At 36.4% G+C, this 16,386-nt stretch overlaps 1 protein-coding gene across 2 annotated transcripts in view; it reads left to right on the top strand.

Annotated features, from left to right (window-relative positions):
• NOL4 (nucleolar protein 4) overlaps positions 1 to 16,386 on the top strand; it is an 84,178-nt gene that overhangs the window by 31,921 nt on the left and 35,871 nt on the right. For both annotated transcript variants that reach the window (XM_015889957.3, XM_015889956.3), the window contains exon 5: positions 12,808 to 13,091. In XM_015889957.3, coding sequence (XP_015745443.2) covers positions 12,808 to 13,091 — 284 coding nt within the window. The remainder of the gene's footprint in view (positions 1 to 12,807; positions 13,092 to 16,386) is intronic.

Genomic DNA, 16,386 nt, shown 5'->3' with positions numbered 1-16,386 from the left:
ATGTCACCAAGAAACATGTATTGCTTGATTGTGATTGTGCTTGGCCTTTCAAAGTTGCTTGTATATATAGATCTTGCAATAAAGCCATTACGTGCATTATCAGTAACAGAGAAAATCTAGTTTTCCGTCATCAGAACAGGATACTGGGTACAAACAAATTTAGTTTGGTTGTCTAGATATGAGTCTTCTTTCACATTACAATTGCAGTATTATTTGTTCCCACTGCTGTTCAGTTGTTTATTGTTTATTTTTTTAAACAATATTGCCATATTCCCCCCCACCCCCACCAGTGAGTGGATTAGGATGGAAAGTTCTTGAGTTTCTATGTGCTTGTTTTATCCACCTCAGTCTTCTTCTTTCCCACCTACTTTCACTGATGGAAGTTAAGAGCATATATGCAGCTGCTATACAAAGTTGGCTATGTACAGTAGTTTTTAAACTATGTAGGTATTCTGAAATCCCTGAAGTATTGTTTAGTTGACTGTAAAATCACAAACACATTTGCTTTCTTTGTGTGATTTTTGTTTTCAGACTGGAATTCTGGAAGTATAAAAATGCCTATTTTTCTGTAGTAATAAAATCACTAGTATCCACCATCATGAAACTTAGACTCCTTCCTGTAACAAAACTTCTTAATTTTTTATCTCTAGCCTTGCAGCCTGATGGCTTCACAGGGACATGGAGAGAGAATTTTTAAACATAGAGAAAGCATCAGTAACAAGAAATGTTAGAAATGGATATATTTGCTCATGTTGCAAACTCACACAATCCAAATTTAGTTTGTAACCCTTTTTGAAGTAAATATAGGTATCAGTGAAATTATTCTAAACTGCTACAAATCACTTGATATACAGATTGGATTATTTCTAAATATCAATGTAACATGGTTAACAGCTTTGATTATGATCACACAGAAAAGTAAGAGAAAATCTGATAAATAAATAATGCCCCAAGTAACTTTTTTGTCAATGTTTTAGCCTTGATGGAATTTGTTATCTGAAGATTTCTTACTCATTTTACCAGCTTTCTGCATATTTTACCATACAGAGTTAGATCAAAATTTACTGACCTCATGATCCACAGAGTTAACTGACAAGTCAGTTTGGACATACTCAATGATGTCACTGTTACACAATAGCTCTTGTTGTCATAGCAACTATTGTGCTCACAATGTTTACTTTGTATTGTCAGTAAGCCAAAAGTAGGTCTCTACTATGAGTGCAATAAAGCTTGGATTACTGATCATGCAAATTCATAACTGGCCTTATAGTTGTATTATTAATGGAATTTCAGTATTTACCTTCTGTCTTAAGCACCAGTAGCTTTTTCTGCCTCAGAAGCAACCGATAGTGTATTGAACAGCTTTACATAGTTTGATCCTATAGACAACTATGTGGCATTGTTTTCCTGCTTTTTCAATTGTACAATTGAAACATGCAAAATAGAACACAAGTGGCCTTTCTTCTAGTCTATGACCAAGCTATGACCATGAGGTCAAGAAAGTTCATCATATGTGCAGGTTAAGAAAAAACAAAATCACAGAAGGCTCTGACATGCTGAAAAGGGCAGAATAAATAATAAAATGTTATGAAGAGATTTGAGACTGGGTTGAGCTCTGGGGGGCAGAGTTCTCTAGTGACTAGTGAAATGTGACTGTTGGAAAGGCAAAAGTAAGAGAGGTTATCCCCAGTTTTCTTTTCTGTTTCTGAAAATTTACTCTGGTCAAATATGAAGGAGAAACAAGGCAGGCTGATGTCCAGGCATTCAGAAATGACAGAAGCTTTATGATTCAGCCAGGCCAATCACTGCTTCTAACGTGGCCTGGGAAATGAAATTCTTAATACTTCTCATTAGTCCATATTAAGCAATAAGCATTTGGGTCTACATTGCAAAGCCTGTGCTGCAACAGGGAGCATCCAATAGCAGTAGCAATTGATAGGAATGCTGGGTCCAAATGCTAAAGTTTGGGATAATTAAGATTCAACTGCTTGGACACTTTTCCCAACACATATACTCCAATTACAACTTTTAGTACCATCATTTATTTCATAGTAAAATGAAGTATGAACAAGGATGCTCACATTGCTAAAAAAAATGAAAGAAACATTTATATTGTACATATTGGACCGTTGAGAGTTCCTTCAGAAGAAGGAAATAAAAGTATTGGGATATATACAAAGAGTTTGATTTACATTTGTTGTTGTGCCTTTATCTCTTTCCACACAACTCCTTTTCCAGCCTCATGGAAGACTTCTTGAGAGGAGTTTGAAATTAATGATTATGGAGTAACCCAGCTATTGTTCTGTCAAAATAACAACAGTCACTTTAACAATGCCTGGATAATGTCATGAAGACTATCTAAGCCCCTAGTGCAGTAATGACCATTGTCCTCCATATCTTTTTGTGGCTATATTCACCCCTGAATTTGTCAGTTTTACTTTTCCAGACAACACATTTGAAATAACACAGCAAGTTGTTTAAGGCATTGTTCGAAATTACTAATGGTAAATCACGTTTTTAAAAATCTTTTCATTAGTGATAGTGAGTTTATAATTGCTTAATTGTAAAAACTAAACTTCCATGAGCAACTGTTGAAAAAATGGCTAATCATTTATTTAATAGATTTAGTTTCTGTCACTCGTGCCCACAGAGATTTTAGAAGTTCATTGTGTTTTAAATACATATGTTTATATCTTTCTTGACTGCATGGTTCTTCGTTATTTCATATTCCACACATGAATTATATACCCTCTTTAAACAGAAAACAAATCCTGGCAAATACAAGGCTCAAATAATTTTTTTCTACAGCAATAATTTGCCATTTATTATAGAAACATTACTGACTCATTGCCAGTATCGGTATATGGCCAAAACTACCCAGAAAATCATTCAATTCTATAAAGAATTCAAATAATGATAAATATTTATGTAATATATTCTGTGAAATAGCAGATATCAGGATATGTTCAGATTAATACATAAATTTAAGAAAAACACTGAAATGCTATTTTTAATGTAACTGAGAAAAAAAAATAAAACATAGCTATGGTCTAAATGATCATCTCAAGGTATTGTCTTTTATGTGAATGACTGGATTTCTTTTTTATTTTATTTGTTTTTATAATAGCTAATCAAAAAATTGGCTGTTGAAATTTACTTTTTTAGTCATCTCATGCCCCTCCCTCTAGAATTATCATTTGTTAGACTTTGATGTTATATTAAACTCTTGGTATGAACATGATGCTTAAAAATAAGATCATGTTGGTGCTAAGAATTAGACTGAGTGTGCATCTTTCTTTTCACACAATGAGTGTTCTATAATTTTGGGATTTATTCACCCAAGTTATACCTTACCTTTCTATTCCAGAGGTTGTCAAAGCAACAAGAAAATTTTAAAGATCAGACTCAGAATATTTCCAAAGTTTAAAATATAATTTATAAAAAAACAGATAAACACCAAGAAAGTAAGAGGCACATGCATTTCCCAAAGGAAATCTCTTTTCCATCTGTCAGAAAGATTGGATTCAGACAATGGGGGCATCTTCAAAAGGATCTCTCCTGCAAATCTTAACAGATGGCAGGTTCATAACGAATGGGGTGATCCTGTAACTAACCAGGCCCTAAGCTAGCACTTTTAAAGGCTGGCATCTTAAACTGTATCCAGTCAGCATCTGGTATCCAGTGCAGATGTTCTATACAGGCATATGATCCCACCCTGAAACTTTTGGATACTTTTCAAGGGAGGGCCACACAAGGAATGTGCTCAATGGCTAAGATCAGAGGCTTTGTTATAATCTTCTCAAAATCTGATTGGTTTAGAGAGGGCTACAGCTAACACACCAGTTGTAATGGTGCAAAAATACTAATCATTACAGCCATCATCTGCAAATCCAGTAACAGTTGAGGGCACATCAGGACAATAGTGTTAATGGCCTAGGCCATCTCTTTATTGCAGAGATCAGGCAAAGCATCAGCAATATTTTCGACAGACAACATGGGAGATTCCATGTTGCATTCAGGCAGCCATGTGGATCCATCAGGTGTCAGGATTGGACCATTTTAACTTGTCCTCCATCTCTGTCCTTTGTAGGATGTAAGAGAGTATAACATAACATGGAGGAATGTATAATATTTAAAAGAAAGCTATATTGCATTCAAAATAAAATCTACTCAGTGGGGCCAATATCTGTGTAAACAATACTCTAATATATCTATCAAACCTATTCCAAATTTATTAATCATCCCATAGCAAACTGAATAGATAATCCCAGGCTGTAGTAAACTTAGAACAGGGGTGTCAAATTCAATTGCACAGGGGGCCAAAATCCAAAACACACTTTAGGTCGCGGGCCGAACAGGATAAACATTTATTGAACACACTAAAACTAAACTTTTAAAACTTTAAAATTTTAAAACTTAACTTTTTTTAACATAAATATGAATAAAAACAGACAGGAATATTATTCCGGAATAAATCAACTCAAACCTTAAATAACTTATGATATTTTGCTCTCCAAAATATATCCTGTCTAAATTATACAAGTTAGAAATAAAGTAAACGTTAAAAGAACAAACATTCAAATTTCTTTACTCTTATGTCATTTTATATAAAAAATAAACTTAAATTTTAAATATCCCAAAAGATTTTGCTCTCCATAAAAATATATCCTGTTAAAATTATACAAATTCAAAATATGAACATGCTGCATAACAAAACCTGGAAATATAAATAAAATTTGTGCTTTTCAGCAATAACAAATCAAATCATTCAGTTGTCTTTGCTCTTAGTCATTTTATCAGAGCTGGACGCCTGGCATCTTTTTTTTGGCAACAAGTTCGTTTATATTTGGTGTGAGGTTCTGTGTTGTGGAGATTCTCAGGATGGACTGCAGGTGCTCATCAGTGAGACGACTCCTGTGTGCTGTTTTGTTAGTCTTCATCACTGAGAAGAGCTTCTCACACAGATATGTGCTACCAAACATGCACAAGGTTCGAGCCGCATGTAGACGGAGCTGGGGCATTTCTGCGGGAATGGAGTGAATAAACTGTGCGGGCCATGCGGTGTCGTACTTTGCCTTCAGTGTACCATTACACTGCAGCTCAATCAGCTCCATCTGAATCTGCACAGGTGCGGTTTCCACATCGACAGCAGATGGGTTAGGAAGCAACTCAAAATTCTTTTTTGTTCTTCAAAGTCACCAAAGCGCCGTGTGAACTCAGTGCGCAGTGCGCTCAGTTTATCAGCAAAGTGCATATTTGGGAACACCGTTGTGCTGACTTGGTTCAACATTACTTGGCAACAGGGAAAGTGGGGCAAGTTGCACTGGTGCATTTGTGTCTCCCATAAAAGCAGCTTCACTTGAAATGCCTTCACTGCATCATACATGTCAGTGATCATGCAGTCACGTCCCTGGAGCTGGAGGTTTAAGGCGTTGAGATGAGCTGTTATGTCAACCAGAAATGCCAACTCGCATTTCCACTTTTCATCCCTAAAATTAGTGGAGTCTTTTCCTTTACTGTCCATGAACTGACAGATTTCGTTGCTGAGCTCAAAAACTCTGTTGAGAACTTTTCCCCGACTTAGCCAACGCACCTCTGTATGATAAGGAATGTCAGCAAACTCTGAATCTATCTCCCACATAAAGGACTGAAATTGCCGGTGATTTAAACCTTTAGCTCGGATAAAGTTTATGGTTTGTGTTACAGTGCTCATTACATTGTCCATCTTCAGGACTTTGCCACATAGTGCTTCCTGGTGTATGATGCAGTGATATGCCGTTAACTCACCAGTACAGTTCTCCTCCTGCATCTTTACTCGCATCCTTCCCACTAGTCCACTTTTTCACCACACATAGATGGTGCTCCATCAGTTGTAAGTGCAATAAGTTTGTCCCAGGGCAGTTTCATGTCGGTTATACTTTGACATACATTTTCAAAAATGTCTTTTCCAGTCGTTGTCCCGTGCATCGATTTAATATCCATTATTTCCTCTGTAACGCGCAAATTGGAGTCCACTCCACGGATGAAGATGGCCAGCTGTGCAGTATCAGTCATGTCAGTACTTTCATCCACAGCAAGAGAGTATGCAATAAAGTCTTTGCTTCTTTCACTCAGCTGTGTTCTTAAATCAGTGGCCATCTCACAAACTCGATCAGCAATCGTATTTCTACTCAGGCTTACATTTGCCAGCATCTGCTTTTTGTCTGGACATAAGACGTCAAACACCTTGATCATGCAGCTCTTCAGAAATTCTCCCTCGGTAAATGGCCTGGCTGATTTGGCGATCTCCTCTGCCACAATAAAACTTGCTTTCACAGCAGCTTCACTTTGTGATTTTGCACGGGTAAAAAACGTCTGCTGAAGTGTCAGATTCTTCTTTAACTCTTCTGCTTTCTGTATCTTCTGCTCTGCATTCAGGTCTTTCAGGTTATCCTGATGTTTTGTCTCATAGTGCCGTCTTAGATTAAATTCTTTAATTACAGCCACATTAGCTCCACAAATGAGACACACGGGTTTACCGGCAATGTCAGTAAACATATATTCAGCCTCCCATCGGTTTTTAAAGGCTCTGTTTTCAGAATCAACTTTTCTCTTCGGCATCGTGAGGGCTAGCTTCGCAATAACTTGCAGCATCATAAGTTAGACTTGATTAACGCGGGAAGCATTCGGCAAGGCAGCTGAAGCGCTGCATTATGGGATCTGTAGTTTATTGTGTTACCAGCGCTTCATATCGCCGGGCCATTAATAACAATAATATATAAAATGATCTCATGGGCCGGATATAATTACACGCCGGGCCGGATGTGGCCCGCGGGCCTTGAATTTGACACATATGACTTAGAATAATTATATTTTAAAGGAAGAACCCATAGCCCTGGTGGAAGGTTGATACAGCCTCCCTGTAATCTTTTCAACTAATGTCAGTAGTCCCACTGCTAGAATGTGTTGTCATGGCAACAACATCTCTTGCTTCATGCAGGAAAGATTAGCTCTTACTGTGCAGTGGAGAAACATAGGGGGAGTCAAGCTAATCCCAGGGTGCAGTGTAAGAAAAAGGTTGGACCTCGCCTAGGGGATGCTGTATCAGCAACGATAGAATTGGCCTGCCACCGATTCTGGTATTTAAGTTAAAGAGCAGAATTCACAGTAAGTGTCAGCTCCTCCGGAGTACAGAATTGGCTCAGGGCTTTCTAAGGCTTGTTGAAGAATGTCCCATACCTGCAAATGACATTAGGCAGCTCTGTGTGGCATATCAGTATCTCCACTAGTTTAGAAGATAGAGATGTCAAGCTTTATTTAATACAGGAACTGTGGGAAATAATTGTCCCAAACTAACCACCACATATGTACCTACAAGATATATTTATGGGTTGTATTAAAAGCCCTGATATTGAGGCTGAAAAGGAAGCTAGAAAATCTGGAGAAATGGAAACTACTGCAGCAACTTATGAAAACACTGAGCAATCCATTTTGTCTAAGCAAGTTTAGACATTATTTTACTGTTGATATATGACCTTCATTTAGAACTCTCAAGAAAATAAGGGGACAGGTAAATTATAAGAAAAAATTAGAATAATCTCATATGTGGTGTTTTTCTGATACAGTGCTGTACAGTATGTAAAACTTAAACACGTCTCTCCATCATGTAAGTGGCTGGAAGGAAATTAAATATTTACTATTAATTTTTCACATTGTTATGTTTATGTAGTCTGTTTCACAACCTGCAGAAACTGAGCTATTTTAGCATTCAGTCATAAACTATATAGCAAGCTTTGAAAACAATAGAAAAAATGGCAAGTACAAAGTACCAAGCTTTATGCTAGCTTTTAGTGCAAGTCACACTAAAAAGGGACATGCTTTGTGGATTATCTTGATGAGGTGTGTGTATGTGGGAATAAATGTGTTTCTGTGGGGATAGAGGTGAAATATGTATGAGATATGAAATAATATTGAGTTTCTGAGGTCTATGTTGATTTTCCTGGTAACAAAGCAGAATTTATACTTATTTATTTAATTTTTTTTGTAAAATTGAACAAAGATTAGCAGTTAGCATGAGGTTAGCATTTTGTTGCTATTATATCTTTGCTGCTGTTATCAAATCAATACATCCCATCACCTGCTTTTTAAGTAACTTCTGTGCAATTCTAAAAAACTCACAGGCAGTAGGTATATTTTATCAAAGATTTATACTTTTTTTTTTACATTGAATGATAACTTCTATCTCTTCTACAATAAACTGAATTGAAATAAGTTTTTTAATTAGGCAGAGCAGAGAGAGCCTTTTAAATGAGGAATTTAATAGTTGCGGAGAACAGTATGAACAGGTGTAATAAAAATAGTGAAACATTTTCCACAACGCAGGGATTTATTTTAGCAGTTACTGCTGACAGAAAATATATTAAAAGACTAGAAAGCAGAATCCAGAAGGCTACGATCCTCATAGTATAACATCACCAAATAAAAGTCCTAGCCCATGATTTAACCAATATTGCAATGGATTCAGGACAGTCTGAATCAACTGTGTTATACTGGAAACTACTTCCTAAAAAGCTTTAGTAAGTAGTTATATAATTACATACAATTAAATGGTGCAGTGGTGTGCAGGAGCTGAGGCTGGATCCAAAGCAGAACCACTTCCACGTGTGACGAGTCATGGTAGCAGAATTGCTTCAGAATGAAGTTGCTGCTAGCAAGGATATGAAAAACAGGATGATGTAGTATCTGCTATGCCAAGGTGTTCTCTAGCTGGTTTGGTCTGGTTCTTGGGAACTAGCTGTTGAATTCTTCCTTTTCCTCTGAAGAACTGTCAGGCTCTGACAATCTCGCAATCTCCAGCAGCAATCCCGGGCTGCTTGCCTCCATGCTGTCACTGTCTGTGCCCCTACTGCTGCCTCATCTACAGCAATGACCCCCATTGACACATGCAGTGCTGCAACCTAATTTAGATCCCTGCTGCTAGGTTTCGAATGTAAGAAATGTATGAGTTGCCATGTATGCTTGTTTAGTTCATGAAATTGCAGATTGCATAAGTTCAAAACATCATGTCTTTTCTTCTTGTACTTTGTAGATTTTAAAAAACAAATTAACCCTTTCCTTTTCAGTCTTTGAGTGAAAGAGAGATCAGAAAGCTTTGTCCTGCCCACTGTCTAGTTAATTTCACAATCCGTTTTATCATATGTCATTTTCATTCCTTCTAGTATTTAACAACTCAGAGAATCTGTGATTGCTATGACCACCTGAAAAAAACACTATAAAATAAGTTTTTACTGCTACTGAAAGTTGCATTTTTGATGTATCATAATTAAGGAGAGAAGATCTGAGATCCTTGGTCATGCTTATTTTAGATAGTTTTAAAATGGAATTTTTAAGAAAGGCACACACATTACTGCAAGCCCATTTGAAGATCATGTTGATGGTGAAAGAGAAGAAGATTTCATTTCACAAAGAATTATCAACGTGACTTACAGTGTGTGTACGTGTGTGTGTACCGTATTTTTCCGACTATAAGATGATACTTTTTTCTAAAATCCTTAGGCTAAAAATTGAAGGGCGTCTTATTCAAGGAAGTCAGCCGAGGAGAGAACCGCGCGGTTGCAAAACTGCCCATACTTTGTCTCTGCAAAGAGGCTTCCTCCTATTGCTAGCCTCCAATCATGAGTGAAATAGCTTGAGTCTGCAAACAGACTTCCTCCAATCACGAGCCTTATGTAACTGACGTCAGCTGATGCTGAACAAACCAATTGGAGGAAGTCTGTTCGCAGAGACAAGCTATTGGCAGTTTCACTCGTGATTGAATGTAATCAGATATGCAAAAGAGCCTGGAAATAGAGCTGCAGAGAGACGGTTTGGACCTCCTCCCACCGAGTGTATCAGGTAAATGGTAACTAATTACTAAACAAAAATGTGTTCTGCACTATCTTTAAAATATTGATTTCTTAATTTTGGGTTGGAAAAGTGGGGGTTGTCTTGTACATGGGGGCGTCTTATTGACTGAAAAATACGGTATATTCATTCATTCATTCATTCATTCATTCATTCATTCATTCATTCATTCATACAGGCAGGTACTGGCCAATCAACCAGACATCATGATAGTAGACAAGGAAGAGAAGGCAGTGGTGGTGATAGATGTAGCAGTGCCAAGTAACAAGAACATCAGGAAGAAGGAGTATGAGAAGCTGGAGAAGTACCAGGGCCTGAAGGAGGAACTAGAGAGGATGTGGAAAGTAAAGGCTAAAGTAGTCCCAGTGGTGGTAGGAGTACTTCAGGCTGTGACTCCTAGGCTGGGAGAATGGCTCCAGCAGATCCCAGGAATGACATCAGAGCTCTGTATCCAGAAGAGTGCAGTGCTAGGAACAGCTAAGATACTGCGCAGAACCCTCAAACTCCCAGGCCTCTGGTAGAAGACCTGAGATTGAGGAAGGCCACCCATAGGGGTGAGAGGGGATTTTTTTTTTTTAATATATACTTGTTGAATAACTTAGTCAGCAGTCTTCCTTCACAGGAGCTTGGAGAGATAAAAGGAAGATAAATAGGCAATGACAGATGACATATTGTTACTTGCCTCATACTATCTTATAAATTATCCCAATATTTTCCAAAAACAACAAAACCCCCACTACAATATACCTGGAAAGAACTTGGATCTTTTCCAATCCAATCTGAGGTTCAGAAAATGAGCCTTAGCCTCTTCCCCAAGCACCATCCCCTTTCTCTATTTACCTTTCTCAGGTTACCCAAAGTGGTACAAACTACAGTATGTAAGGAAAGGAGCAGTTTGACTCTTCCTCGCACCTCATTGCCCAGTGCAGAACATCAGAGAGGGAGGTGAAAGGACATGCTTCCCTACTGCTCAGTTTCTTTATGCCTCTACTGCTTGTACAGCCCTCAGTGGCTGGTAAATATAGTGAAGGCGGAGAGGCTGTGCTGAAGGAGTCTTCTCTGGCTGTTGGGGACATATGGTGAGGATGGAGTACTTGTGAAGACAGGGGAAGGGAACTGGAATTCTTTAAAACAATTTTTTAATCTAAGTGGAGAATCAATTGGTGCTTTAAAACCTCACATTTCATTTGGGGCAGGATTCACTAGCCCCTATGTTCTGCTTCAATAACATTTCTACATAATTTTACTGGCATTTCTAAAACTGATGAATCATTTGAGGCTCTTTCTTCACAAAATAGCAGTTTTTAAAAAATAATAGCAATTTAGCAAAGGGCTCACTTCAGTTCCTCCAGATGTTAATTTCAGGACAGTCTTAACTTGATGTGTATTAACTTGATGTATTACTATAAATCATTGCCCTTCCATGTTATGCTAAGGTTTTTGGGTTTTTTTTTTTTTTGTCCTTGTGAATAATATTCATTTACCTATAACTATCTTTTGAAATATGTCTGAATGCTTGAATATTTGCTGAATAATAGTGTCCTGTGAAGGACACTTTTATTTTAATTAAAATTACTTTGATATTTATTTGAGGTCTGCATACTCTTTATTTCCTTTTTGCTTCCAGCTAAATTCCAGAATTGGGGTATTTCTTCTAATGTTTTGTAACTTAGGCAAAATCTTTTTGTTGATTTTTACTCAGATTTTTAAAAAATAACACCAGTAACTTACTGCATAAGTAGAAATGTTCCCCCTCCCCTCAGCCCAGAATGTTGGGAATATAAATATAAGTAAAAAGAGAGTCAGGACTTTGAGGCACTGTCACTGAATGTCAAATAATAGCATATAATGCTAATATTGTAAGTTCCCTTCAGCACTGCTGGCAGGAACTTTTCATGGGACTCCTTATTTACAGAGACTTTGCCCTGGTGGATCCAGGGAAGTAGAAACTCTTGCCCATGTCTTCATATGGTGTCCTTTTTATGATGCCCCAAGACATTCTTTGATCTCCCCAATCATCTCTACATTTGAGGGTCATACTGATAAATTTGATGTTTATTACTTTTTAAAGGAAGCTAACTCTACATTCACATATCAAGTGGCCAAATATCTTTATCAAGTCATACAATTGTGAAAAACTTTTAATTAGATATGTTGTTTTATTGTTTTCTTCTTTTCTCTGATAACAAGATTGTACCAAAGTATCGATCTTTTTCTGCTATAAAGGCTGGTCAAAGACCGTAATAAAGATATTTGATTTGATCTAATATTGCAAGCAATATTAATAAACTCAATATGTCTAATATTGCTCTGCAATTTTATGTCTCTGCACAATGTAATACTGTAAGATATAAATTTTAAGTTACTTAATTCTGTTTTTAACAGTAAAGGGAAACTGACCTAACTCAGTGATGTGGAATTTCCTTTATTTCTTTCTTGGAATAATAAGTTAATTAGGCAATAAAATAAATATTAATAAGAATATGTGCTATGAATAATATGACTGCAACATGACTCAATGAAAGCAGGTGTTATTATTTCATAGCATAATAAAATTATTAATTGTAAGAAAGCCCTATAAATCATTATTCTGGGTTTAGTTAATTGAGTGCCACGAGCAAAATCAGCTCATGGTGTTGGTTAGTTTAATTTACCACAATAAATTTACCACTGTTGTGGACTACCTTTGATCCTGTAGAATATACTGGTATAATGAAAGATACTGGTATTATATGAGATTACATGTTATATATTTGTAACACAATATTTTCATACTTTAATTTGTAACCCTAACATTCTGATTATAGGGCAGGTGAAATATCAAACAAAATGCCAAAATTCTGTGCAAGTAGAAATTGGTAGATTTATCTGAATAAAATGTTCATGGCATGGCACTAAGCATCTGTAATTCCATGTGTTTTCTAGATGATTCAGCTGCAGAGAGTTTTAACGGCAATGAGACTGCAGGACACAGTTCCAGCACGTCAGGGGGAACACATTGCAGGGATGTTGCAGAAGCCAACAGTAATGGTAAAACAACTCTGGAGTTGGATGAACAGCCTCTGAACCTGAGTGACAGCCCCTTTTCTGCTCAGCTTACTTCAGAATACAGGTTAGATGACCCAAACAGTGATGGAAAGAGCAAGTACAAGAACATCCTAGTGTCTGATCTTAAGATGGAGCAAGAGGCAAAAGAAAATGGAAGCAAGGTAAGATGCTTCCATGTTCACAAGGTATTTCTAGAGCAGAGCCTAGTAAAATTTGTTTTTAAAATTTAATATAAAAGTTTTAAGGGTTTACGTTGGCCATTAACAAGTTGTCTTTGTGGGGTTTTGTGTTTCCCTTATTGATCCTTATTTGTATATTAACAAATACAACATTTTCCCAATCATAAACAGTTTTTTAGTTTCTGATTAGGAATATTTAAAGAAAAATGTAGAATTTTCCTGTTGAATGAATCACACACACAGCAGATGCCCTTATTCAGTACAGATGAATATCATTATTATGTCAAATTGACACTAAAGTCCTTCATTGACATTTATTGCATGGATGCAGATACAGAAGCTAAGATTTACTAAAGGCTCTCATCCCTCTGGCTTCTGTTATATCAGCTTGAACAGAATAAAGAGGCCAGGTGTAGATAAGTCAGATCTAGGAAATTTGATAACTATAATAAGAATGCATTTGCCCTTAATGTGTATTATAAAAAGAATGAAGAGATGAACAATCTAATGGGATTTTTCTACTGATACTTTATTGTGCTATTGTTGTCAACTCCAGCTTTTTTTTTAAGGTCAGGTATGTCCATTAGTTATTAAGTTATTCTACAGAACTAAATACTGAAAGGAATGCTCATTATGATCAGGAAAAATAATCACAAACTACTTTGACAAAAACTGGAATGCCATTGAGCTTTGCTTTTGTGTTTGTCAACTAATAATGTGAGAAATTAACTTTTTTTCATATATGATTTAAGAATGGCTTAAATCATTTGGGTTCACTTAAAATAAATAATGGGAAAATGCATTCTAGATTTACTCAAAATCCACATTAAGAAAACAAGAGGAGCAACACTAGATCAAAATCAAAGGCTTTGTTCAGCACTATAAAATTATAATGGCCAACCACTGTACTGAGAAGCATTCTAACACTGCAGGAGATAATTTATAGTTATCATGACTAGCCCTTTGAAAGCACAGTTCTCCATAAATGGGGCTTGTCATTCCTACATCTTGTGCCCAGAAACTCCATAATTTAATTTTGTGCTATATGAGGTACTTCCTTACATGTGTTACCAGAATTGTTAGGTAACTTCAGGTTCTAATAAAAGGAGAAAGAGAGAAAAAAATTCTAACCACTTTTTCTGTATATTATTTAATACATGTCCATGTTACTCATTTTTTTCTACCAAAAATAAATCAGTAAAATCTAAACACAATATTCGTCACAAAGTAGTTCCAGTCTGTTGATAACTTTAGTTTCTGTTTCTGTTATCTTTTCCAAATATATTATATCATTTCTGCAATTTTTAACTAAAATTGAGCTCAATATTCCAAAAATAGTAACAACAAATTTGATTCCTTTCTTAATGATTTCCAATATGGAGTTTGTCTTTTTTCAGTACCTGTGTCAATTTTTTCATCATCCTGTCCACTATAATGCCGCAGTTAGTTATGACATTTCCACCATAGTGTATAAGGCAAGAATTAACCACCCTAAATAATTTTGATGTTGTTGGCAAATATTATACCTCACCTTACCACTAACTCCAGATAATTTATGAACCAATTAAAAACACTACAGTTCCCCAAAGAGCTCCTGGCAACACTATGTTGCATCCTTCCACTGTGAGAACTGACCATCTGTATTTATTTTCCATTTTTATTTGATCTGTTATTAATCCACAAGAGCAACTCTTGTTTTATGTCATGATTCAGGAATTTTTGAGAAGGGTTTCTGTCAAAACCCTTTTGAAAGTACATAATATCTACCAGATCATCAATATCCACATATTTGCTGATATTCTTAAAGGCTTCTAACAGACAAATGTTAATTTTGCATCATGATATGTCTGATAATTTTATCTTTAGTAATGCTTTCCACAATGAATTCAATTTACACAATTTACTGGATTCCTTCCTGGAATTCCTTTTTATACATTGGCATTGGCCATTTCCAGGATTTCTGCCAATCTTAGAAATGTGTTAAAACACTTTTTGTTTGAAATTTAGAACTCTCAAGTGGATATCACTGGAATCCAATGATTCTTTTTCAATTTGTCAGTAAGTCTTCAGTTCACTTCTAATTTTGACTATTTGCATTAGACTAATTTCCGGACAATCTCAGTTCAGGGATAAATTATCTGCCTTACATTTTATACTGTGGAAAAGAAAGAATTCAGACTTACCGGCAATCTCCTTATCCTTCTTTAGTACTCCTTTGACTCTTACGACATCCAACAAAGTAAATATTTCATCAATCTCCTGATTATGATGTATTACTTATTTTTGTCTCAGGGCATTATCAGTGTTTTTAAAAATCATGTTCACCATCTCTTTATAGACCTGTTCGAGAGGTAAAGGCAAACAGGGAACTCATCACACAAGCAGTGGAGAGCAGCCTCTCCTCTCTGGAGTTTATGCTGTGACTTCAGAGAATAGCCAGTCCTCTTTGAACCAGCCTCTTCCAAAGAATGTGGCTCTTGAACAAGGAAACTTTTGTGGTTACAGCTGTATACATAAAGGTTTCGATATGATCTTGAAGCTTGATATAAGGGAAGGGCAGTTTGCTGTGGCTTGTGTGGTGAGTTCTACACTACTTTTATCTCCTAAATGGGACTACTGCATTGATGAATTTGTGCAGGTTTGCTCTTTTGTTTTCCTCATCTGGGGAAGAAACCTTCCTTATTAGGATTCTTAATACAATTCATTATCCATGCAGTTACCTCGTGGATTTGGAAACACTTTGTCTGCCTGGCATTGTTTCTTACTGCATTGTTCAACATCTCTCAAAGTTTTCTGGAGTGATTTGACCCTTTTAACTTTCCCTTTCAGCATCTTTTTTTTTAACGGAGTAATGAACTGCAGCTATACATTCCTGACATGATAGCAACTTGTTTATAACCATATTGTTCCAGTTATCTTTTAATAAACTAAATTCCCCAGAGTTGTTTGAGAGTTGGGCATCCTAGAAATTTATCAGAAAAATAAATTCAGGTAGTCCTCACTTAATAACCACAATAAAATTGGTCATTAAATGGGATGGTCATTTTTATGACCATTTTTACAACAGTCGTTAAGGGAATCACTGCATTGTTAAGCAAATCATGTGACCATTAAGTGAATCCAGCTTCCCCAATGGACATTTTTTGCTAGAATTCACTTAAGAACCATGTGATTCGCTTAACAACCATCGTGAAAAAGGTTGCAAATTGTGATCACATGACTGTGGGGGCTGGTGCGACAGTTTGTGACAGTCGTAAGTGTAAGTACAGGTCGTAAA

This window comes from Python bivittatus, unplaced genomic scaffold (assembly GCF_059951505.1).
Source record: "Python bivittatus isolate LINGU-HERP-01145 unplaced genomic scaffold, Pbiv_v1 ctg000840_np1212, whole genome shotgun sequence".
NCBI classification, from domain to species: Eukaryota; Metazoa; Chordata; class Lepidosauria; order Squamata; family Pythonidae; genus Python; species Python bivittatus.
This window is presented reverse-complemented; position numbering and strand designations above follow the sequence as displayed.